Source organism: Mesocricetus auratus, unplaced genomic scaffold, assembly GCF_017639785.1.
Source record: "Mesocricetus auratus isolate SY011 unplaced genomic scaffold, BCM_Maur_2.0 Super-Scaffold_100015, whole genome shotgun sequence".
Classification (NCBI taxonomy): domain Eukaryota; kingdom Metazoa; phylum Chordata; class Mammalia; order Rodentia; family Cricetidae; genus Mesocricetus; species Mesocricetus auratus.
Window position 1 is genome coordinate 20573897 of NW_024429198.1, and position 26962 is coordinate 20600858.

A 26962-nucleotide genomic window follows, 5' to 3' on the forward strand; every position below is an offset into this window, starting at 1 on the left:
ATTTTATAAGCAGATACAAAGGTCATCCCAAGTAAAGGGCTATCTCAGAACAAAGATCAAATTAAAATTAATCATACTCTGGGAAAGCAAAGGACAGTCTCTGCTTTACACTCTGCAGGCTCCAAGGAACACGCTAATTATTTTATATGCTAACATTATTAGATATTAGATAGCCTGCCAATTTGTCAGCAGATTGTTACCTAATGAGCAGTTAATCTGCCCTTTGGAGAGCCACACAAAGTTGGATAAACGCTTCCTTCAGAATGTGTCTTTCATTTTTGATCAGCTACTCCACAAAACCATCACTCTTTTTTCCCCACTCAGCTACTTCTTAGTCACTGAGTCTTTGAAACAATAAGTAAAACAAAGCCTGAAAAGGGTTTTGGCTGACACCCAAATGGTAAGACCATGAGCACAGTGAAGTAAACAGAGGCTCTAGAGCAGCCATGAGTTTCAGGCATAGAGCCACCGATCCATCACCTGCTGTGTGCCCGGGACAGACAACTTCCAAGCCTGTACAGTGCAACTATGGAATGGGAATATGAGTATTTACTCATTGGCTGTCCTGAGAACCAAAGAATGGTTGCATAATGTGTAAACTGAAAAATAAAAACCCAGAGATAGAAATTGGGTTCACGCTGAAGATCAGAGAAGCAAATCAGCTTGCCACTAGCTCTTACCTCTACCTCTGACTGAAAGAGTAATTCTGTTTCTACGAATCCTCAGCTATGCTGGAGACTAATTGCTTTCCTGTCCTCAATGTGACTTGAGATTAATTGCCAGCTCTGAGACCCTGTTCCTGTCTTATATACCTTTCTAGTGCTTGGATTAAAGGAAGGAGCCCTATTTCTCTTTTAGACTGATTCACTCTCAAGTAGCCTTGTGTGGCCTTGAATTCACAGTGATCCATCTGCTTCTGCTTCCTAAGTCCTGGGACTAAAGGTGTATGCCACCACTGCCCAGCTTCTATGGATAACTAGCATGGCTGCTGGGATTAAAGGTATGTACCACCATTACTCCGCCTCTATGGCTGTGGCTAGCTTTGCATTCTGATCTCCAGGCAAGCTTTATCAGATCATAAACATATCACCATAATAATGTGTTTAGAGACAGTCATGGTGACTAGTAAGTACCTAATTCCTGTTATCTAGTTTATTTATCTGTTTATTTACTTACTTGTTTTTGAGAAAGGATCTTGTTCCATAGTCAGTACTAGCCTGGAATTTACCATGGAGCCCAGGCTGGACTTGAACTCATGTCAGTTCTTCTGCTTAAACTTATCAAGGACCTGGATTATAGGTAGGCAACACCATGTCCAGATTTCAAATACTATTAATACAATGATGGGGACTATAATAAACTTAGCAATACCCAAACCTGTCAGATATTTATTAGTAATCATTTTGTTTTGTAAGCAATGTTTTTCTAAGAAAAACTAAGTGAGTAATGTTATATCATCAGCATTAGAAGTAAATAATGCTTTGTTTCCTCAGAACCTCACTTTATTCTTCTTCATTCGTTTTTAAATTGTTTTTCCTCTCCTCCACATTTTTTTCTCTTCCCATCAACAATGAACAAAACTGACAGTTGGAGTGGACAAAGCTATTCCTTGATCATGAACTTGGCCAAGCTGTTACCCGGATATGACCCAAGAACCCAGCTAAACCAAAAGTTGAAGTACACATGTAAGCCAACATCCCTGATTTCATCACCTTGCCAAAAAGTGACTTACATGGAGCAAAAAGGTCAATCCGCAAGAATAAGAGAAATGCTTGAGATTCTTTTTCTAAAAATTATCGTTGTCTTTCCACTGCTACATTTGCTTGGAAAATGCAGCACAGGAATTTACCACAGAAAGGGTAGCAAACAAAAAAAATGTTTTAATAACATTTCTACACATTGCTCAAGGCTTCTAACGTTACAATTATGAGTTCATGCAGTGTGAACAACTGTTTCTCATTTGTTACCGGTTGAGGAATTTAAATAGGAATTGATAGAATGATCCCGTCAAATGCACAACCTAACAGAGATTTACAGCTCCAGAAAGAGTCCACGATACTTCAACCGTGGAGCAGACAAAATGTTGACCATGTGTTTATATTTCATTACTGAGGAAAATTCAGAGATTGTTAGTGATTACTCATGTCAAGGGTTTTACAGCTATACCTCTTTGGGGTATTAACTAGTGCATTTTGAAAGTCTCTGCTCTAAGACTTCCCTGTGCCTTCCTTGCAGCACAGGGTTTGAAAAGCTCCCAGGCTGGCCAGGCATCTCTGCCCCTTCACTGAGGCATATCGAGATTCTCACTTATCTGGAACCCAAAGGAATCACTGACTGTGAACTAACTATTTGAGAAAAGGAACAAGAAGATTTGGGGGAGGGAAAGGAGGGAGGGATGGATCGATGTTCAAGAATAAAAGTTGCTCTTTTGGGGAACCCAAGTTTAGTTCCCAACACCCTTGTCAGGTGTCTCAAAACTGCCAGTAACCCCAGCTCCAGGAGATCTGATGCCCTGCTTGCGCATCCTGGGACACTGTATGAATGTGCACACAGACGCACAGACACACCTTTCATAAAGAGAAAAAATACTTACTTTTGAAACCATAAAGTACCACTCCTCCAAGTAAGCAGTTTTGTTTTGACCTCAATCTTAGAATGCATACACATAGTTTCCACATTTCAGGGGTTTCTGACACACATAAAGGCTGCCACAATTAAGAGAGTAACTTAATTCCTAAGTGTACATCCAACTTATCACTTGCATCTGGTGTGTTTGAAAGATGAAGTCCTGTGAATCTGCCCTTGCTCTCCTGTTTGGCTACTAGTTTAGAGAAAGTTTAAACAATGTATCGTGTCCCCCGAAGGTTCCATGTGTTTAAATTTGATCCTCATTACTAGGAATTAGGAGAGTGGAAGCTTAATCTGGCTATGTTATTTAAAGGTGGAGCCTCTGGGAAACAATGAGAACAGATTGGTTCATTGGGTCCCTATACCTAAGTCTTAGAGCTTTCTGAGAGAGATACATGAGCATGTTGTCACACTGCATCACTTAGTTCTTGTTGTTAGGCACTTTGCAAAAGGATCATCTTTAGATATAGGCCTTTAGACCACAACTGTGAACTCAAATACACTTCCTTTCCTCATAAGCACCTAGCCACAGGTATTTCATTTAATATCCAAACATGAGCCAAAAAAAGGAAAAAATTGACCCCTGTGTCTATCTTCTCAATTAGAATACAAATTTCCTTGGACCAAGTCTTATCCCACTGAGAAATCAGTAAGATCAGCAAGAGGTTGGAATTTCTAAGCTAAACAAGAAAAAACAAGCTACACTCCAGGTCAAGTTCGACTGATGCTGATTTTATTACCATGCAGAAGGAAGAAGTGCTGCCCAGTGTCTCCCAGAAGTCACCACGATGAAGCTTCTCACAGCTTCTGGAAGAGCATGCCTTCTGCATCATTCTAGCCAGTTGGTAGCTTCTGATTAGATGCTAACAATTGATAATACCAACTCTGAAGGGCAAACATTGACTGGATATGTTCAACATGAATACAATCAAAAGGTAAGGCTTACATTTACAAGTTCCCTGTGTCCTGTGGTAATAAAAAAGTAACAATAACACAATAAGGAGAAGGAGTCGGGATCCATGATTGCCCTGAGAATAAGAAGTCATTTATCAAACCCGATTTCCATGTAGGAAGTTAGACTCCAGAGAAGGCACAGGAATAAAAACTATCAGTAAAACTAATATGTAATATATTTTGATAGCTACAATTATTGGCTTACATATGTGTTAATATATATATGTAATGTTAATTAATATATATGATACACAGGCAGAGGGGTTGAAAATGTACCCAGAAAATGTGAAAGGAATGCTTTTTAAACTCATGTTAATTGATATAGAATTATATCACTACCACATAGTCCTCTCATACTCACAAGTTGATAGCCTTTTGTTACTGTTATTATTACATACATATACATATATATGCACATATGCATAATTATAATCTATAATAAGTCAGTCTGTATTGTTTGTGGGAATGCAGTTTCAGAGCTGACGACTCTGCACTGCACAACCAAAAAGGCAGCTCATGCCACACCCAGCTCCATCAGACATAAACACGTGTGGCAGAATGCTTGCTAGGGAACTGACTCAGAGCTCTCCGCACTACACCCTTCACTGTGATCACTTTGCAAGGGGAGGATGCTCCAGCTTCCTAGGCAGGTCAGCTTCAACTAATACACGGGGCTTCTTCCATCAGAGCCAAACCTAACTTCCTACAACACACAAACATTGTGAACACCGCGGTAGCTCCTCAAACATTACATTTAAGGTGTGAGGGTTCTAAATTGCATTTACTCCTCTTTTCTTTCACTAGGAGAATTCATTCACCTGAGACTTTTGTCCTGTGACATATTATGGTGGACCACACTGTGACGTTTTCATTACCTAAACAGCCAACCAAAACCCAGTGATCATAGCACATATGTGATAAAGGCAGGACAATTTGTTTTATTATGACATCTTTTTATTTTAAAAACATAATTTTTCGTTTTACATAGCAACCCAAGTTCCCCCTCCCTCCCTTCTCCCACCCCTCCACCTCCCCCCCTTTCCCACTCTTCATCCACTCCTCAGAGGGTATAAAGCCTTCCTTGAGGAGTCAACAAAGTCTGGCATACTAACCTGAGGCAGGACCAAGCCTCTCCTCCCTGTATCAAGGTTGAGTAAGATATCCCACCATAGGGAATGCACTCCAAAAAGCTAGTTCATACACCTGGGTTAGATCCTGGTCCCACTGCCAGCAACCCCCCCAAACAGATCAAGCCACATAACTGTCACCCATATTCAGAGAGCCTAGCTCAGTCCCACACAGGTTCCCCACCTGTCAGTCGGTAGTCCAGAGCTCCCACTAGCATGAAATTCTTAATTACTCAAAACCAGCTGAAAAGTCATCCTGCTCAAGTAGTAGCAAGACTTAAAACAGAGCTGAGACTTGGTTCCAAGCATGGAAAGAAAGCCATCTCTCTTTCCATGCCTTTATTCTGAAAGTTCATAAAAGATCTCCAATTCTCAGAAATTACTGCTCACCATCAGACCAAACATGGTATTGCCAGCAGCACGGTACAGATGCTTTTATTTTAACCAAGAACTGGAACATTATCCTTTATCTTCTGATTTGCATCATGATGGAATTATTTGCTGCAGGCAAAAGATGAAAACCTGCTTCTATCTCAGAGTTATGGTGATATTTACAGTATGTCCAGGCCAACATACACAATTCTGATATGTAACCAAAGAAAAATAAGACAGAACTTTTGAGGAATGCACAAGTAGATGAAACACATTAAGCCACAAATCTAGAGAAATTCTCTATCCAGTGGTGACTGTAGCAGCTACTACAGAAGACTGACAATATTGTACTCTCACGGAAAGATAATGATACCCATAGACCCCCAAAATATATATGTTGACATTTTGATTGCAATATGTTAGTATTAGGAAGTGAATCCAGTGTGTATGTGTGAACCCTCATGGACCGGATTGTGTACTTCTAAGAGGCCAGATAGTTAAGCCTGCTTCCTTAATGGCCTTGCCAGGATACAGGTAGAAGTCAGAATCTACAGCTTGGACAAGGGATTCTCTCCAGAATCTAGGTGTACAGACATGCTGCTCTCTGACTTGCAGGCTCTAAAATTTCGAGAAATAACTTTCTACAGTTTATAGTTCACCCAGGATATGACATTTGGCGAGAGTTTTTCAGCTGATGAAGACAAGGCAGTAATTTTAAAGAGTAATAGTCTACCTGGATCTTCAAAGCTCCACACACAACTTTCTGTAAGTCTTGGTATAAACTCCAACTTTTCAATGAGGCCACATGGTGACTAACTAAAACTATATCTTACCTTAGCCTGCCACATCTCTCATAAGAGACTTTAGCTCCTTACAGCTATTGGTTTTTCTATTACCTGTCCTTCTACACGTCCTTTGCAACACCACACACATGGTCATAAAGAGTTCCTGACAAACAGAGGCGAGTAAAATATCCACTTTCTGACAAAGTCAATGGCTCTGGAATTGGCCAGAATTACTGTAAGAAAGAGACTATCTTCTGTGACTCTGAGTTTCTTTGTTGGTAAAATTAGGCACACAGGAGACCCCGCCCCATAGGATTACTTTGTAGGTGAAGTGAGACAGTGCATGCCAGGTGCTTAAAATCATGAACAGATACAGTATACTTTGGCAAGTGTTAATCGCCATCATTGTTATTACAAGATTTCCTGGGTGGTGATGGATTTGTGATGATTTGCACTCTCAAGCAACCAGCTCCCCTCATCTGAGATGGTGAAAGGGTCCTACTAGACCCCAAAGCTACCAGGGGTCAAACCCCACGGCTGTGGCCTCTCCAGACCCAATTCAACAAGACCTAGGGCTTTGCAAAGGAGCTGTTAACAGTGTGAGTGCTACTGCCTCTGACCTGTAGGAATAGAATAAACATAACATTGAAGCCTTAAAAGGCAGAGAAAGCAGCTCCCCTCTTCCTACTTGAAGCAAGATTTGTTTATTTGGCTTAACTGAAGTCAAAGCTAATGGTTCTAATGCCTTTGAATCCCCCAACTCATTCTTCATATTTCTCTTCATAGGCTGTAACTTATACTTTCTGAAACCAGATAAAAACCAAAAATAATGGTCTCTCATGAAAGAATTTACCAGAACATACTAATCATTTAGACATTGGCTTATGTTTCTAGAAAGCTAAAGATTAAGAATGAAAGTTTTTCCCCCTGGAGCAAAATCCAAGGCCAGCCTAAAGGCAGAGTATTAATCTGAACATTCACTAAGAACTTAAGGAAATAAGACACTCTGAAATCACTCTTTATGGATTCATAGATATCTCTGACCTCAAAGGAAGAAAAGATAGAGGTACCAGGATTAGGACAAGTGGGGATGAGTGAGCAAAATACAGAAGGGAGATTGGTATTTACTAATTTCTTAGCTGCTAAGCCTTCACTTGCCTATTAATTGTAAAAGGTCTTCCCAAGGCTGTCCTTGGGAAGTGGTCCATTGAAACAGACAGTAAGTAATCAAAATGAAATGAATGGCCACACAGTCAGCAATGAGATAATGGCAAACCATGCCCTGGAGAACCTATCTCTTCACCAGGAGGTGAAGTTGGAATTCAGTTCCAAATTCCCATGTGGACCCTCTATTTTTCACAAGAAGATCTAAGAGCTGTAATGCACACAACATACACTAAGTGTGTAATTCCAGGAGGAACCAAAACCTCCAGTTTCTGACGGTCTTCCAGGCAGTGTAAACCCCATCTGTCCTGGAATCACAGCAAGGTAGAAGGTGCTGTCCCACTGCACCTGTTAGGGTAGTCTTACAAAGACTTTAAAGATACATAATGTATTTCCCAAGGGAAAGTAAGATTATCCATAAAATCCTCATGGTTAAAAATTTTAATAATTCAATGATATCTGCAATATCCAGAGGTTGTTCATTTGTTGTCCATTGCCAGGAATTACAGAAATATATACTTGTAGTTTTGAAGCATACACAAACACCGCTGATATATATTGAACAAACTTGACACAGTCTATGTATGAACACTCATGGATAAGCCCCTCTTTTGTATTTGACATATACTATGCCTAAATTACACTCGATCCAGAAAACTCCCTTGATTCTGAGTCATCTTTGATTAACAGATAAATTAGTAGTTATAGCTTTGGCTTTCTTTTAAATTTGTTACTTTGGATAATACAGATGGCGAGGCAATATTATATCAGGCCACAATACAGCTTTATTTACTGTTCATAATTATATATAAAACCTTATATAAAAGGGGCTACAGTATAACCGAGAGGAAGCGAAGGGGGAAGGTCTGAGGTCATGTTACTTGGGTTTCTCTATTTTCTTTCTCATCTATCACAGAGGAATCTTGACTCATCTGAAATGACTTGATGAAAACTAAACACAGTGTGGCTCTCCAGCCAAAACACACAAACATTCCTATTGGTCTCCTCTGATCAGCTGAGCACAAGAGGTATGTTGGGGTTTTTTGTTTTTGTATTTTCCCCTATAAGAAGTCTACAGTGTATCTAAATCTGATCCCAGTAAAATTTGACTTGAACCGAAGTGAAAACGCAGAGGTAGCATTTACGGGTAACAGCTGGAGAACATTAGTTCCCTGTCTATCCCCTTTTCTCCCGAGGGTTGAAAATTCTGCTGTTCAGACAGGAAGTCGTCATATACCACACACTGTACGATACGATACGTTGCGATGTAAGAACACATTACAGAGGATTAGGAAAGCCCTGCAATGGTGTAGTTGGAGAAGCAGAGTAAGGACTCTCCTACTTCTCAGGCCAAGCTCCCCCCTCCAGCGTCAAACCCAGGACTGACAGGTACACTGACAGTCACTGAACACCCTTTGATGACTCAGGGTTAAGAGGCTTCATTGTTCATCTCTCCGCGCATTTTTAATGCGTTAACTTGAATACCTTTGGAGAGTGAGTGGCCAAGATTCTCCAATAATCTTTTCTGGCACACTTTCACACTTGGTATCCAAAAAGACTAACATTTTTTTTTCAAACTATTTCTCTCACATTTCTGCTCAGGACAAGAATATGATTACATGTATATATATGTACAAATACATCTGTGTATATAGAAACTATATGCATATATATACATATATATGAAATTCAAAACATAATGGTCTGCAAATGTTTTTTTTCATCGTGTGGAATTTTTTAGGGCTTGATTTTAGTATGATTTAACGAAGTTGCTCAGAAATGAACACAGATACAGACAGAGACCCTAAGGTTTGAACAGGCTGATAAGGGGATCCTTAACACCACAAGCTGTTCTGCATTCCTACCAGTCTGCAAGGGCTGGCCCCTCCTTTGTAATCGCCTGTGCTCTGGGGGGAAGGCCAACCCAGTCTCTTCACTCCCTCCAACCAGATTCACTAGATACAGACCTTAACTCTTGAACTGCAGAAAATGTCTTTTCAGTGTGCCTATCAGGGACATGTTGTTAATCACTGGAGTTAAAACACTACCGGCATTATGCAAAGCGGGGGAGGCGGGACTGAGAAGGCAACCCACACATCCATCATCCCTTTAGGAGTAGGCGGAGTTTAAAGTTTCCCCAACTTCCAAGTTCTCACTTGACAGGCAATATTTCTGTGCAATTTCCAGCCCCGGGTAACAGATGGTGCTCTGCCTGTCTTGAGCCTCGAGAGACCCCAGACAAAGCTCCCAGCCACTCCGTGCCTCGCGGGACCCATAGGTGGTTAGTTTCACGGAGCTGTCAGACCAGGGCAGTTAGCAAAGAATGGAAGCTTAACTTCTTCCAGAAGTTGTTTCCTGGTACGAGGAAGTCCAAAAGACTGAAACACAAAGGCCTGGGAAAGTTTCACTGCTTCAGTTCTTTGCCAAACCTTCACCTACACCAAGGTGCTCAAGGAAGGAAAGCAGGGGCACACGTGTTCAGAAAGAAACACAGCAGAAATGCAACTCGAGCAGTCCTAAGGACAACCTGGAAAATTGCTTAAGAGACCCCCGGTGGTGAAAAGGCATCCTCGAGGTACCAGAGATTGATCACGCAGAACCCAAAGGGAAGACGACAACCCCAACCGCACACCAAAGTACGGTGCGCCTGAGCTGTGGCCGAGAGGAAAGGGAGGGGGCGCGATCTTGGAGTCGGGGGGGGGGGACGTTCGGCCCACTCACCCTCACTGCCGTACTGTTTGCCATTGTTCGCGCCCATCCTGTCGCCGTCATGCCCGTCGTCTCTCTGGACACTGCATAGCTGGGACGCACCTCCCAGGCGGCGGGGCAGAGGAAAGCGGGCAGAACCGGACCGTTAGCTGCACATGCCCCTTCTGTGGGCCGATCTGAGCGGGGGACGGCCCTGCTCTGTGGCAGGAGGGGGAGTGATCGCTCCGCTCCCGGCACCCCCGAGGGCGGCAGGCCGGGTCCAGTGCAGCCTCTGGGGAATCTCAGAATCCGCGCTCCAGGCGAGAGGGAGCAGCGCGACGCAGAGCCCGCGCCCCGGTGCCGCCCCTAGGCTCGCCGCGCCTCCGCCGCGGGGTCCCCATGCGCCTCCGCGGTTGGTCCCCACTCGAGCGCGCTGAGCCGCGCTTGCCCCGGGCTGTCCCACTCCGCCGCTTCCTCCCTGCACCTCCGTGCGTCCGCGGCTTCCCCGGGGAGGGCGCGGCGGCCACTTGTTGCGGTGCCCCTAGCGAGAGGAGACTTGTGGCCCGGCGCTGCTAGCCTGCGGGCCGGACTTTTGTTAGCGCCAGGCGCCTCCTCTCGCCGCCCAGCGTCAATCACAGCTGGAGCCCCGGGGAGGAAGGCCGGCCTGGAGATGCGCGGCCTTTTAAAGGGGCAGCGCGCCTTTTCCGGGCTCCAGCTCCAGGACCCCGACAGGGCTCTAGCTTGCCGCGCCACTCGCGAACCCTTGGGCTCAAAAGAACGTGCGACGCGATGCGTTTTACTATTGTTCTTTTATAGACTGCAAACTTCAAGTCGCCCATCGAATTCCCAGAGAGTTGTCTACAAATACGGCCTTTCTGGGATGTGTGGCGTTTAAAATAAACACGCCATCAGTGTCCGGTTTTGACACACTTCAGGTACCTGTGCTAGGGATCTCCAGTGACTCCCGGTGTTTGGGGGCTAAAGCGAGGAATGGAGGAGGTAGGAAAAACTTGAGACGAACTTAGCTGGGAGTGGTCTCTGGAGAGCAAAGACATTCCCCGCCCTGCCCCTGAGAAGGAGGTTTCCTGTCTCAGAAGTTTTAAAAGCTTCCCAGACACCAACTACCCCCCCATTTCAATTGTTTTTCTTGTAGTTGATGCCCTCCTTTGTGTAGTACCACACTCCCTCGTTTCGAGATTTACGTGGCATTTGTAAAGCTTTTTTTTTTTTAATGCCCCTTTGGTATTCCTTCCATTAAATAGAAAAAGGAGGTTCTTAATGTTCTACTCCATTTCCGAATAAGTACCTACAAAGTCCCAGTGAAGAATAGAGCACTCATCAGGCTGGTTTCTTTGCAGTGAGACAAAGGAGCAGCAGTTTCTCCTTACAGATGTTGTAAATTAAATTAAAGCTTAGTGATATATGTATATATATATATATATATATATATGATAGATATTCTTGAATAGAAACCTGGGGGATTAGTGATCATGTACTTCTTCTAAAGGCTTCTGATGAGATGAATTGACTTCTTGCAAATTCTCTTTGGATAATTTCCTACAATGTTCTTTGTTAAAAATAAAACATCTTGTTTCAAAGTTTAAAATCTATACTTAAAATGCACATGCCATATTCTAAAATAAACTAATAAATGTATAAATGTTCAAGGGTAGAATGGGACCATTCCATATTGTATTAAGAAGATTTCTTGTTTCCTAGTCCAAAGACATGAAAATATCTTGTATCTGACACAGTATCTGGATAATAATGTGTAACCCTCAAATATCTGTTTAATTAAATGAAATTAAAAACCTGCATCATGGGCTTTCCATCAGATCCTCTTATAAAACATAAAGCCAATCCAAAACAGAGTGGATATCACAGTTATCTTCTTGCAAAGAAGCAGGACCCTGTCTGATTCTCGGGGTGACTTTGAACATCTGATCAGCCTGCCTCCACCAGCCAAATTACTGGAGTTAAAGGCATTGGTCTCCACACCTAAGTTTATACAGTGTTGAAAGTCAAACCCAGGACTTAATTCTCCATAGGCAAGCATTCTACCCACCAAGATGATCCCCAACCTTCATTCCAGCTGATTTCCTGTCTCCACATACGCAAGGCTCTGAACTGTATCATTGTGGCCACTTAGCTGAAGACAGATCAACAATAACTGAGAAAAAAGCAAATGAGGCTCCTTTCATGTTAGGTGTGGAATTTGCAATTTGTTCTGCTTAAACCTCCCAGATCCTTCCATCCTCCATTGTAGTGCATAAAGTATGGAAATGGTGAGAAACAAAACAGGCTCAAAAGGCAAGTACCAGAAATATTCAGGTTCTGTAGTGACAAATTTTATCTAGCTTGCTTAAAATTAACGTCTGTGTTCTTACGTTTCTGCTACCTGCCATAACTGTGCACAATTTAAAACACAATATAAAAAATATGCTTACCATCATTCAGAAAATAGAAGTTGATGCAAATGTATGTTGACCTACTCTCTGTGAAAGCTTGAAAACAGTAGTTAATCAGAAAAGGTTTTATTTTCATTAAACATCAAGGTATATTCATATGTGAACACACATATGTTTTTCAGAATTAAGATATGTATAAATGTTTTTATGCAACAGAAATTTCAATGTTTTTGCATAGTTTCCAAACCCCAAATTCTCATCACCAATTTACAAGCCTCTTGAGACAAGTATATTGTGTTTTTTCACCAACATACTGGACTTTCCAGCCCAGCTCCTAACACAAGGAATCACTCATCCATCACTTGCAGAATGGATGAAAGCTGAGCAAAGGAATAACAGTGGCTGGTACAGTATTCCATCATCTCTGTCTATGCCCATTTAAAGGGGCCAAATCCCCGAAACACAAACACAAGTCTAAGTGAACATTCTATGTCACTACAAAAGGGAGTGAGAAAGCTTGTTCCTCAGAAAGGAACCTGTGCCTAATGCTGTGTACTGGGCCAAAAACCTGACTAGCTAGGTCATAGGCCCTAGGGGAAAACAGAATAGACATATTAATAAGCAGCCCCTAATTTGTCAGCTTTGCACCCATAGATTAGTGTGTCTCTCAGCTCTCATCAGAGAAACTTCTTGGTTTACCAGGTGACAAATAGTACAGAGACCCTCAAGTAGTCAGTGTATAGAGAGTAAGAGATTCGAGCTCTCAGGTCTAACTGGGACATTAGATCAGCCCTCCTTCCCTGGGGCTCAGGAATAAGCACAAAATGGACAGAAAGACTGAAGAGCCAACGGTGGTACATGGAGACATCTGCAGGGAAATAGTATTTGCCAGACATGGCAGGGTCTTTGCACACATGACTCACAGCATCTGTGACTGCAACTGTGTACACAATATATCTGCACGAGATGACACCAGCAAAACTCCCAGCATGGACTGAGGAAGAGGCTCATGAAGTCCCACCCCATCCAAGGAGCTTTTAACCCCCCATAGCTCCTGGGAGATGAAGAGTCAGTTCTCTGCAGGGGTGTGACCCCTGAAAGACTACATACATGCTCTGGGAGGCATCCTATCTCATACAAGCTAACTAGCACTACTTTGTCCTGAGTGAACCCAATACAAAAAATAAAAGCATTCAGGCAGGAAAAAAAAAATCCACGTGTTGATTAGGTTTTTTTTTTTTTAAGTTTTGTGTCTGGTTTTGGTTTTTGTTTTGAGACTCAGTGTTGGCATTTGAGTACACATGTCAACTCTCTGATCAGTAGAAATGTGCTCTTAGGAGTGTGTGTTATTTATCCTATTGAAGTTAGACGCCAACTTGATTTATTACACAAGCATCGCCTAGTAGAGTCCATAAACTCAAGAGTCCTTGTGTTTTCTGAGGGTGGAACCACAGAGCTTTAAGTTAATCTGAACTTGAAACTGGTGATAGGGAGTCGGAGCCACCTGCACGGAGCTGTTACCCCAGGTGTCCAGCTTGCCTACTCTCTTCATCTGGTCCTTGGCTTCCAGGCCTGCAAAGGAACAGAACAGTAACCATGGTTCATCCAAGGACACTGTAGATAAGCAGATGCCAATACACCTTGGAAACCCATCTTGTGAATCACTCAAAGGTAGAACCTCTCTTTAAAAGGAAGAAACAACTACTGAAAGTCAGCACAGAACGTAATAGTATTTGAGGCTGCGCAGATGGCTTAAGTTGTCAAAGTGCAGGAGACACAAGTATAAGGGCCTGAGTTAGATCCCCAGCACTGACTTACAAGTGATCCCAGTGGTACCTCTGAACTCCAGAACCGGGGTACAGAGGTTGAGACAGGTACATTAGCCCAGAAACTGAAACACCTGGATTGTTGAACTCCATGTTCAATAAGAGACCCTGTCTCTAAACATAAAATGGAGGTACTAGAGAGTTGGCTCAGTGTTTAACAGCATTAGTTCCTCTTTCAGAAGACCTTGGTTAGGTTCTGAGCATCTACCTAACAGCTCACGACCATCTATAATTCTAGTTCCAGGGGTTCCAACGCTCTCTGATAACCTCTGCAGGCACCAGGCATGCATGTGGTGCATGGTTTGCCCTTTCAAAGCTGCTATGGCCTACTGGAGCTAATTTAATTCAGGCATATTGATGAGGTAGGTTTGGTACCAGAATTCAACTTTGGTCCATATTTCCCTACAAGTCCTCTACAGTCTAGACTAAGAAAGAGGTCATCCCTAGATCATGAGTTATTTGTGATGATCAGATGACTGAAAAAAATTCATAGCAAAGATCACAAACTCACCTGACACCTCCACAAGTATCATAAGCAAACATGTATGGCACACTTTTATGACTTACAAGGTCACATGACAAAAGAGAGAATAAATTAAGAAAAATGAATTACTGCACCCAGCCCATGAATAGATCCTATGTGGAAATGGGTCAAAAGCCAGATTATGTAAGGTGCTGTGAGCATAAACACTCCAATTTGGGCCGGGTGGTGGCACACGCCTTTAATCCCAGCACTCAGGAGGCAGAGGCAGGCAGATCTCTGGTCTACAAGAGCTAGTTCCAGGACAGCCTCCAAAGTCACAGAGAAACCTTGTCTCGAAAAAACAAAACAAAACAACAACAACAAAAAAAAAAACACTCCAAATTGTTCTTATAATGAAATGTGGGAGCTATGTGTAATCATAGCTCTCAACCAGGAATAGATGAGCCAAAGTTTACTTTGATCAGTACAACATGAATAGTTGAGCAGGTGAAAGCATCAGACTCAGGCTGTACTTTGGGGACAATACTGACAAAACTCACCTGACTATGGATTATGAAAAGAGGACAATTAGAAATGGTGGCCAGGATTTTGCCTGGTCAAGAACATAGAGGGTGATTAGGAGGGTGAAGGAGAGACATTTGGGGATAGCTCTCTGGCAGGGGATGCTGGCATTCAGAAATCTATATTGCACACATTAAACTTGAGGCAGCAATTGGACACATGCCATCATATGTGTTAATGATTCTGGTATCAGGAATAAGTCATCACTGGAGTCTTTAGCCTGAAAGAGGTCTTAACCACATAGACCTAGATGGCGGATATTAGGAAGAAAGTATAAATATTGTGGAAAGGTGGGACTAGAATTTAACATGTGTCAGTATTTCATCCCACAGAGCAGAAGAAACTGGCAAAGGAGACTGAGGAGTGAATGATAATGTCAATGTCAAATGAAAACACAGGAGATAAGGGTATGAGGAGAGCTAAGATAAAAATACTTCCAGAAGGAGGAAGTGATTCAATGTGTCAAATGCTGCTGGCTATTTGGCAGGACTTAGCAGCAGGTGAACACTGCCAGCTGTCTAGGAAGCTCTAATAAGCCACTTAGGCAGAGTAGCATGGACTGCATGAATGTGGGAGGGAGCAAGGATTATTTGTTTTTATGGACTCTACTAGGCGATACTTAGATGTTGATAGTGATAAAGCAACAGAAAGAATGTATGATAACAACAAAATCACTGAGTTCAGAAAAGGAAGAAGGAAATGGCTTGGAGCAGAAGCAGGAAGAGGTGCTCCATCAAGAGACCCAGCTACACTCTGAAATCAGATGTCGACAGCTGATAATGCCAGGGAAGAGAAGTCTGTTGTCACTCCCTAATTAACTCCCCAAACAGACAACTACCGCAATGCTCAAGCTCCAAAAACACGGGGATGGGACAGCATATTAATCATCTCTGCCTGGTTCTGCCACTGTCCCACCCAACCAGACAGGCTGTTCTTACTGGCTCAGCAAGAAGGTCAGATGAAAAGAATCACAGTGGGAGTTGTCTTCCCTGGCTCAGCTGGCAGAGAGTTGCTTTGCAAACTCCTATAGAAGCCCTAGCCAGCTCCTCAGCCGGGGGAGAGCAAAACATGGCAATTACGGTTCATTGTGAACCCCATGGCTGCTTAGCCATCTTCAGCTCCAGTAGTGCCCTACAACCCACGACTGAGTTCATTTTCTTTCTGACTCTCAGCAATTGGTGGGTGTAGATTAACAAAAAACTGCTGTGTTAGAATCATGGTTTGCCCTTTCAACGCTGCTATGATACTCGCATTTGAGAGAAACACAGGTTGCTGACACTTTCACAAAGCCAAGGCAAAGGGCTGCTTGGACCACCATTTTGTCACCTCCGAAGGAAACCTGAAGCTAAAGGTTTGCAGAGAGGTTTTTCTGTATATAGTGGAGCATATGGAATGTTCTGGAGCATTTCTGATTTCCCTGCTAGACACTAACTGTACCACTCTTCAGTTACATCTCCAAACCTTTCCCAGTGTTCCTTATGGATTTACCACCTTCATCCCTGGCATACACACTTGAGATCTCCTGTTATACAGTATCTTTCATTTGTAGAGGTCTCCATAGAGTTAAAACAATCTAGTGGACTCTAACCTCTTTCCAATCTTGCTTTCGTAACTCCCTTGCATGTGTTCCTGAGAGCACTCCTCAGACTAGCTATGCAGAAACATCTCCATCTGTTCCCTGACATGGAACTCAATATGACAGTGGTCCTATTGAAGTGGTGGAGCTAGATTATCTATCCACTGGTGGACTGATTCCTACCGTTGGTTGATGGTGTACTAACAGACTATGATGTATACTATTAGTGAAGTTGTCCTTTCAGTGACATGACTTGGGATAAAGTTGAAAGGGATTATCTGGTTTAGGTAAACTCTCCATTGTAGGCAGAAGTTTCTGTCCCTCTAGAAGTTCCCAAATAAACACACTGAGGTTTATATTATTAGAAATGCTCAGCTGATAGCTAAGACTTATTACTATCTAGCTCTTACAACTTAAATTAATCCATTTCTATTAATCCAGGTATTGTCATGTAGTTCGTGACTTTGCCTGTTCTCCCACATGTCTTGCTCCTTCTGTGTCTCCTAGCAATTCCAGTGACTCAGACCTTTTTCCTCCCAGAATACTCAGTTTGGTTGTCACATCTGAACTTCCTGCCTGGCTACCAGTCAGCAATCTATTGCTTAATAAGCTGGAGAAAGAGTGATTACAAGATCCATGAAATCAATCGGTAGTAGAGATATTTGATCAGTGGAAAAGGACCATTGAAGGCAGAAGGTGGGTAATCACTAGATCTTGCCCCCTTGGAATGAGATGGGAGGACAAAAAAAGCAGTGACATAGTCTACATCCAGCTTAGTATATGAAGGCCTGATCTTCTTCTTCCAGTTTGGGACACCCCTGGAGAGCTATTCCAACCTTACAGTTTGATTGGGTCCTGTTGGAGATACAACACATTCAACTTCTTACCAATCCTGCTTCTCAGACTTCCATACAGGAAGTCTATATACACTGAGACTTGTTACTAACTTGTTACAAAGACAGTGTTCCAATAAGTCATTGATGTACAAATGCCCAACTGTAATTTACAAAAATATTCTATGTTGTGGGAGTCATTTGCAAAAGTGTTGGTTATTAAACAACAAATGTTCAAATATAACAACTTTGTATGTTATCTCATAAGTAATTACCATCAATATGTTTTACTGATTAAACAAAAACTTAAGTTCAAAAATAAAACAAATAAGCAAGCAGAGAGTGCTTCAAAGGGCCAACTTGAGCAAATACCATGTATTCACCACTTCAGATGCCCAGATGTCTACAGGAAACCTCTGATCCATCATCCCAAATGCTTTTGCAGGCATTGTGATAGCTCTCTGGGAATTATGAGAATGTGGGTGTGCAAGTACTTAGAAAAACCAACAAACATCCATCCATAAACTCCATAAAACATATACAAGGTTATATATTAAGTATATACCAAATTTCTGTGACTCTCTTATAAATACTTTGACCAAGTGTTTTCTTATGCTTCTTGCTCTACTTGTCTTTCATTTAAAAAATCCTTGAATATGTGTTTGTATTAATCTAAACTTTCCTAATTCTCATTTTTGTTACTATCATTGTCTAATCCACTCACTGAAACAGATAGTATGAAGATTCCCAAAAATAGCCATTTTGCAAAATCTTCTCAAATATTTCTTCTGTACCAATTGTGCCTCCTCCACATCATCAGATGAAAATTCTACTGCCCTTTCTGGAGCGTGTTATTTGTAGACACTAGAGTTTTTTCCTGTAAGTCTATGAAAGAGATGAAGTGCTTAAGTCATTGTGCATATATAGCCTCCAAACTCACACTTGTAAATAACACAAGCAATTTAAACAGGTTTCAATGATATTTACAGTTCTCCAGCCTCTAAATTTAAAACCTCAATCATTGTCTCTCTCTCTCCCATCTCAGCTGCTTATACTCACCAACATCTCCCCAGGCCTATCTCCTACACCCACTTAACAACCTGAAGCTCTCATTTGCAGGGACAATATCCTTTCTTCCTGGTTCATTTCAATTATGACTATTCTATCTTCCCCTCTTCACAATAATCACCTTCGGAGGATGTTTTATCTTAATTAGCTTCTCATTGTCCCAAAGTAGCCTCTTATGCTTACTATGCTTATTTTCTTCCATCAAAGTTTTCGTTCCTATCCATCACTGAAATTCTTTTAAACGCCTGGACTTTACTCTGTCACTGTACTTAAGCAGTCAAACTAAGAATGCCAGCTCTATCTTATTGCCACCTGGTCACTTGCTCTGTTTCTCCAGTCATTTTCCCCCCTTTATTCTCTTCTGACTACAAAAGCTCCATCTTCCAGCTTAGCTGATAACTTTACCTCTTTGTTTTACTGACATTTCTGGGCTTGCGCAACATCTCTGCCATGTTGCCATGAGTGTCTGAACCTCCTGTTCTTCCCAAACTGTCTAAGGTCATCCCTTGCAATTGTGCACAAGGTAAAATTTACTTTCATTTTTCATTCATATCCCTATTGTTTTCTCCTTTGGAAATAGAGTCTATGCCATGAGTACATGTCTGTTTCCTGCAAAGTTACTGCTTTCTTGTATTATTGCTGATGTCCAACTGCTAGTACCTGTTTTGTCCCTAAAACAAGACAGCTACCTACTTTTCTCTCATTTGATCAGGCTGGAAAATGTGGACATTGACATTATCCCGTATCCAGAAGCCCTTAACCGAGGACAGATGGAAATTTTTGTCTGAATTCACCCATTCCCATGTTGTTGCATGGGATCGCTGCAAGCAATGTATATCCCAAAATTAGTCATAGGCATCCAGAGTAGTAGCCAATGTCAAAAGCGCATTTCGCCCATTTCCTTGGTATTTCACATGTCTACCAATAATTACTTTGAACTCAAATCCTCATTTTGAGGCCTTCCAGAAAACCATAAATTGAGACATTAATGTCCTTCCTTCACCTTTCTGATGATATTTTTAAATTACTGCACAATTTTCCCTCTGTGCTGTGACTCCATAGCTCTTTGCTTTTCCATTTTCCATTCCCCCTTGTACATTCTCTTGACCTGTCCCACACAAGTGTCCCCTGCACTTGTGCTGCAAAATATTTTTGACAGTGTCCTCCATACTTATGATGTCTAGCCTCAGCTTTCCTTCCGATTTCCAGTTCCATTCAGCTCAGTGGATCCACCCCTTCCTCCTGAGATTGTGTGTTTTAGAGTTCACAGCCCCACATTTTCCTTTCTAACTCCCCTACTGAGTGCATTCTTCATCTCCTTTGCATTTTCCTCTCTGCCTCTTAGCTTTGTAGTAATGAGTCCAAGGCTGTTCAGCCTTGGCTTTCCTTCTTTGTCTGCATTCATTCTCCTAGTGATGCCACATGGAGTGTTATTCATCTACAAAATCTTCCAGCTCAGATCAGTATCTCTTACTCTGTCCCTAGCTTGCTCACTTGGATTGTAAATGTAAATATCACAAGCTTAGTAAGTCTCACAATAAACTTATCTCATCTCCCCTAGTCTTAGTAAACAGAGACTTCAACTGTATATTTGCTCAGGCCAAAAATCTTTGTGTTGCCATCAACCTTAAAATAAAGCAAAGAATACTGTGCAAGCTCGTCCTTCAAAATACATTCAATCTGCATGTGCTATGATTTCCACCGTGTCTTACACTAGGAATTGTTGTGAGGTCCCTCTGTTATGACTTTCGGTATTTATTTATCAACATATTCCAGGGCGATGCTTTTTAAGAAAGTTGGGCCAGTGCTTCCACTGTCCTGGTTATCCACTGTCTTCCTAGCACATTCAGAGTAACAGGTGGAGCCCCCACAGCCATCGTGTCATTATTTTTCTTTTTCTTTTTTCTCATGTGTTATGCCTGCTTACCTTGATCCCAGAATCTCAGCCTGAGTCTAGACTCTTACTAGGATTCTTGGACTCCTCCTTCTTCATGTCCTCATGAGTCCCAGAGCTTGCCTCATGATTGTTTTCAGCTTCTGAGCCTGCAGAAGTTGCCAGTCCATTCTGTCTGTCCCAACTTCATCCTGTCCTTTACTGTCACTCACAACTGAAATTCTTCCTACTTCAACTCTGACTTACCTAAAAGATCTGAGCCTCCAATTTTTTCTTACTTTTTAAATTTAAATTTGAAAGAAGCTAGCTATACATGTCAATCCCAGTTCCCTGTCTCTCCTCTCCTCCCCTGCCTCCCACCGACCCCCTATTCCATCCCTTTATGCTCCCCAAGGAGGGTGAGGTCTTCCATGGGGGATCCTCAAAGTCTGTCATAGCACATGGTCCAGGGCATAGGCCCTCCCCCATGTGTCTAGGATGAGAGAGCATCGCTCTATGTGGAATGGGCTACCAGAGTCCATTTGTACACTAGGGATAAATACTGATCCACTACCAGAGGTTCCATAGATTGCCCAGGCTTCCCAAATGACACCCATATTTAGGGGGTCTTATGCTGGCTTCCCAGCTATCAGTCTGGGGTCCATGAGCTACCCCTTGTTCAGGTCAGCTGCTACCTCTGTGAGTCTCTCCAGGCTGGTCTTAACCCCTTTGCTCATCTCTCCTCCTTCTCTGCAACTGGACTCCAGGAGTTCAGCTCAGTGTCCAGCTATGGGTATCTGCTTCTGCTTCTGTCAGCTACTGGATGAAGGTTCTAGGATAGCATATAAGGTAATCATCAATCTCATTATCAGGGAAGGCATTTAAGGCAGTCTCTCCACAATTGCTTAGATTGTTAGTTGGGGTTATCCTTGTAGATCTCTGAACATTTCCCTAGTGCCAGATTTCTCTCTAAACCTATAATGACTCTCTCTATTATGGTATCTATTTTCCTGTTTGCTCTCCTCTATTCTTTTCCTGACTCAAACTTCCTGCTCCCTCATGTCCTCCTCCAAGCTCCTCTTCTCTCCCCTTCTCCTTCTCCTAGCTCCCTCGTCCCTCCCCCCATGCTCCCATTTAGTGCAGGAGATCTTGTCCCTTTCCCCTTCTCTGGGGGGACCAAATAGATCTCTCTTACGTTCCTCCCTGTTTCCCTGCCTCTTGGGCAGTGTGAATTGCAAGCTGGTACTCCTTTACTCTATGCCTAAAATCCATATATGAGTGAGTGCATACCATGTTTGTCTTTTTGTGACTGGGTTACCTCACTCAGGATGGTTTCTTCTAGTACTGTCTATTTGCCTGCAAATTTCAAAATTCCATTGTTTTTTTCCACTGAGTAGTACTTCATTGTGTAAATGTACCACAGTTTCTGTATCCATTTTTCAGTTGAGAGGCATCTAGGTTGCTTTCAGTTTCTGACTATTACAAATAATGCTGCTATGAACATAGTTGAACAGATGCCCTTGTATGTATATGCATCTTTTGGGTATATGCCAAAGAGTGGAATTGCTGATTCTCATTTTCCTGAGGAACTGCCATACTGATTTCCAAAGTGGTCAGATAAGTTTGCACTCCCTCCAGCAATGGAGGAGTGTTCCCTTTCTCCACATCCTCTCCTGCATAAACTGTCATTGGTGTTTTTGATTTTAGCCATTCTGAGAGGAGTAAGATGGAATCTCAGGGTTGTTTTGATTAGCATTTCCCTGATGGCTAAGGAGTTCTTAAGTGTCTTTCAGCCATTTTAGATTCCTCTATTGAGAATTCTCTATTTAGTTCTACACCCTACTTTTTAGTTGGATTATTTGGTGCTTTGGTGACTAGTTTCTTGAGTTCTTTGTATATTTTGGAAATCAACCCTCTGTCAGATGTGGGGTTGGTGAATACCTTTTCCCATAATGTGTGCTGCCATTTTAAGGCAGTTTTATTTAGTGGCTTGCAGACTTTAGTGGTTTTCTCTAGTAAGTCTTCCTAAAGATTTGCAGACTTCAGGGTAGAAGGCCTCATGAATTCTCATCTCATTGATTAGTATGAAAGGAGTAAAATCTTTCCCAGAAACGTCTCCTGGGCTATGCGTTTCAAGTTCCAAAGAACTGAAATTACTGTCTCAACCCCGCCTTCAGCCAAGTCTTTCAAAAATATATTCCTAGGCACTTAGCTTAATGGTCTTGCCCAATTATGTGTTTCTTTAGGCTTCTTTGGTCAATTATCAAGGCATTTACTTAGCATATCAATAGCAATTTACAAAGCCAGACACAGAAAGTCACACTTTAATTGTGAATTTATTTGGCTCCTTTCTAATAGTTCATAAGCACTGGCAGTTTGCCTATGTTAATTCTTCACTCGTTTCTGATAACATACACAAAGCAAGTTTGATTGGCAAGCTCTTAATATCTTCGAGGAGTCCCAAGCCTCAAAATGTGAGTGTAGCCAGTTTTTAAACTGCAGAAGCATTCTTATATTCCCATCAGTTTTGGCCCCACCCATCCCACCAACATTTGTTGCTACTTTTTAATGTAACATACACTAAACATTTGCTTTTTGTAAACAAAACAAATTCTCCAATAAATGTTTCAGTGTCATTTGGCTCCATTACAGCTGTGGGCTCTCCAATTCAGCAAGACCGTACAGTGACAGTGGAGCCACACTGTCCAACTAACTGGTTTTGTTAGAAAAGAGTTACTGCTGGTGTATTCTTTGGGAAATGACTACCCCTACTCTTTAATGAAATGCTATTTTCCATGTTGTAAAAGGACTTTTCTTGTGAGTTATGCAGAAGAAGGACCACAGAAGGGTTTTAGGACAGAGTTGTCACATCAGGAAAGATTCAGTCTTTTGCTTTTGTTTTGGTCTAGTGGGACTCTGAGATGGCTCAGCGTCTAAAGGTGTTTGTTGCCAAGCCTGCCGACCTGAATGTAATCCCCATAAACATCATAAGCATAGTGGAAGGAGAGAAATGACAGTCCCGAGTTGTCCTCTGACTTCCATGTGTATGCTGTGACACACACACACGTGCACAGCACGTGCATATGAGTGTACATAAAAATAAAAAATAGTACAAGCAGTATAGATCATAACCAAAGATAACTGTCTCCTTTCCTTACCTTACTTTTGCCCCATAATTTCAACTTAATTTCCAAATTTTGACTCATGTATCAATAACGCCTGAAGAACTATTGTCTTTGGTAATTTCTCTTCCTCCCTTTCATATTAGGGCATTTACTCTGTGGTGTACATTGGCCTCTGTGTGTGCAGCAATGTCACTACTTGTCATTTTCACTGTCGTGTACATATACACTTTGTATACATTGGGACTCTTGAGAGCAAAGATTAGACATTTTCTGTGACACACAGTAGGTAACATTTGTTATACAATAATTTTAGTAAACATTGATGATGAGATGCCTGGTGAAGTAAGTTTTGCTGACCAATGAAGAGGAAAACAAATGTGACTGATGGAAATCAGGCTTAAAGATATGGGAGCTTTGGGGTGAGGGAGGAAATGCTACATTAACTCCATCTTGCCAAGAACTAGCTGTTTGTCTTCATGTAAAAAGGCTGGTAACCAAAGTGCAAAATGGCATTGCAGCCTCCTGAAAAAAAACCTGTCTCATGATGACCTTATATCCAGATATGTAAAGGGAGATGACTTTGACCAAAGGTCAAAGAGAATGTATGTTGAACAAGTTGTCTTATTCTCAATAAGTGAAGTCATATTAGGGACCAACAAGGACACTTGGCATCAGAATACAGATAAAAGAATTTGGAAAGGGGAAAATAGAACAAGCTCTGGTGTTAGAAAAGGCTCACAACCACCCTAAAGGAGGACAATCAACTGCAGTCTAGTCTAAGAAGGCAGGGGATGGACTTAGGCACAGAAGTCAGATATTCATTTGCACCCTGGCACCTTTGAATTCCCTAGCCATGGCTTCTTAGCCAGATTTACAGTACAAGACATGTGTTTCTTCCCGTGAAGTGAGCCTTATTTTCAGCCAAAAAGCAATATGTTACCCCCATAACATTTATGCCACAATTGGACCCCATTGCTGTATCTTGTCATACTAGCCATTATTGTAATTCACTAGATTCAGGGATGCATATGCCTATTGATGACTTTTTCTCCTCAGTAGCCTGGATAGCACCTTCTGGTACTATGAAAGATAGCCACACTTGGGGAGCAAGCTTCTCAATTATTATTGACTTGATTTCTTCACATGTGACCAATGCATGTGATGTCTTCAGCAATAATTTCTTCCATCAAGTTCTGGTAGGAAGTTAAGATCAGTGACAGTAGCCTTTGTTATTATTTTGAGGACACCCCTGACCAATATCAGTCACTGGGGTTTATATTTGGTCACTTATCACTTCTGAAAGGAGATAATCCCTATGTAGGATAACCCCAACTCAACTCATTTATAAGCTTATAAAATAGTGGACTTCCATGTTTAGTGGAATTTTGGCTTTTAAAATGCCCTTAATGTTGGTTAAACCTGTTCCCATCCTCTTAGCCTCTGTACTCTCATATCCCCTCCCCACCTAGATCTCCTATCATCCCCCTTTCTCCTTTATCTCACTTGTGTTCTCATATCTTCCTTCCCTTAAGATCATATATCCCTGTTTAAACAATGACCCTTTTTAGTTTCCTGTCTTCTACAAATACAAATTAAACCCAAGAATCTAAAGATCCAAGGCTAAGATCCAATGAGTGAGACCATGCAATGTTTGTCTTTCTGGATCTGTGTTATCACAGTCAGTATAATTTTTTTCAGTTCTGCGAATTTTATCCATGTGTATGTTGTGACACACACACGGGCACACATATACATGCATTAGTGTACATAAAAGTTAAAAAAGTATAAGCAACATAGATCATAACCAAAGATAACTGTCTCGTTTCCTTTTGCCCCTTAATTTCAACTTAATTTCCATATTTCAACTTATGTATCAATAAGATACACCTGAAGAACTATTGTCTTTGGTAATTTCTCTTCCTCAGTTTCTTTCTGGATCTGAGTTACTTTCTGGATCTGTATTTCTTTCTGGATCTGGTAGATAAAATTCCATTGTGTGTAGGCAACACAATTGTGTTATCCATTCATTGGTTGATAAACATCTAACTCATTTATATAGCCTATCTAATATAAAGAGTATAGCTATGAACATACATGAACATGTGCCTCTGCAACAGGAGATAGACTTTTACATAAATGCCCCGGGTGGTGTAGTTGGAACATATGCCAAATCTGTATCTAGTCTATCGAGCAAACACTAAACTGATTTCCATAGTAATTGTATCAATTTGTACTCCAATCAAAAGTGCATGAATGGGGCATAAGATGAAATCTCAAAGTAGATTTAATTTACATCTTCCTGATGGCTAAAGACAAGTGGGACTTGATGAATTAAAAGAAAATTCATATTGCAAAAGAAATATGAATGAACTGAAGTGGTAAAACAGAAAAAATATTTCCAGAACACATCTGACAGCAGTATCTAGAATATATGAAGAACTCAGAAAACTAAATACCAGAAAATGTAGTGACGGCTCATTGGGTAAGTGAGCTTACTACTCACATATATAACCGAGATTTAATTTCCAGCACACACATGATGATTCACTGTCATCTGTAACTCCAGTTCAAGGGAATTCAATGCCTCTTCTGACTGCTGTGGACCCCTGCACATACATGGTACTCATATTATGCTCTAGTACACACACATATAAAATAATTTTTGAACTGAACATCCATGTTAAAGTGGGTGTGGAACTGAACAAAGAGTGCTCAGAAAAAATAAATGGGTAAGAAATAGTCACCTTGAGTTTTAAAAAATAAATATTCATTATCAAGGGAATTTTGACTATTGCATTTCCTGGGCATTCCCTCAACAGCCTGACATCACCCTAAGTGCTCTCAAGATTCTTAGCTTCTAAATTATTTCCTCTCTGAACTCACAACTTAGAATGATAAGAATCTCCAACCAGTTAGTTAAAACTTACCTGGATTTTATATCAAGCAATCCCAGGCAAGTGTTTTTCAAAATTAGTTACAATACTATGAGATATAGCACAAATTTAAGCAAAGGGAATAAATGACAAGAAAGTTTCAAGCATTGGGTTACAAAAGATATTACACTACAGGATTTCTTAGCCCTTCAATTCAGGCAGCCATTCTTCAAGAATCATCTTCAATACCCCCAGCAGTATCATTGATGTTCATTTGATCTGTCAACAAAAACTAAAAGTTGACTTCAAATGTCATCTACAAGGCCACAGCCCTCACTTACTGGAAATTCATATAAGTTGATCAGCACATATCCCTAGACTATAACCATCATGTTATAGCTGACCTTGAAGCTGATAACATATTCTCCTGTTGAGAACAGAGGAGGCAGATAGAAAAGCTATCTTGTTTTTGAATTATATTTATGTGTGTACTTGTGTGTACATATGCATGGGGAAGTCAGAGGATAGCATGTAGAGTTGGTTCTTTTCCTCCACTATATGGGTTCTGTTATAGAAGCTTGGTGGAAGATGCATTTAACTACTGAGCTACCTTATCA

At 41.5% G+C, this 26962-nt stretch overlaps 1 protein-coding gene across 2 annotated transcripts in view; it reads right to left on the bottom strand.

Moving 5' to 3' along the window:
* Positions 1-26962, bottom strand: part of Fbxl7 (F-box and leucine rich repeat protein 7) — a 379760-nt gene that overhangs the window by 318263 nt on the left and 34535 nt on the right. Inside the window, exon 1 of one of the 2 annotated variants that reach the window (XM_005081305.4) lies at positions 9752-10334. The exons of the other annotated variant lie outside the window; for it this stretch is intronic. Within the exon in view, the coding sequence (XP_005081362.1) occupies positions 9752-9788 (37 nt within the window). The 5' untranslated portion in view covers positions 9789-10334. Of the gene's footprint in view, positions 1-9751; positions 10335-26962 lie in introns of those variants that run through there. 2 annotated transcript variants of the gene reach the window in all.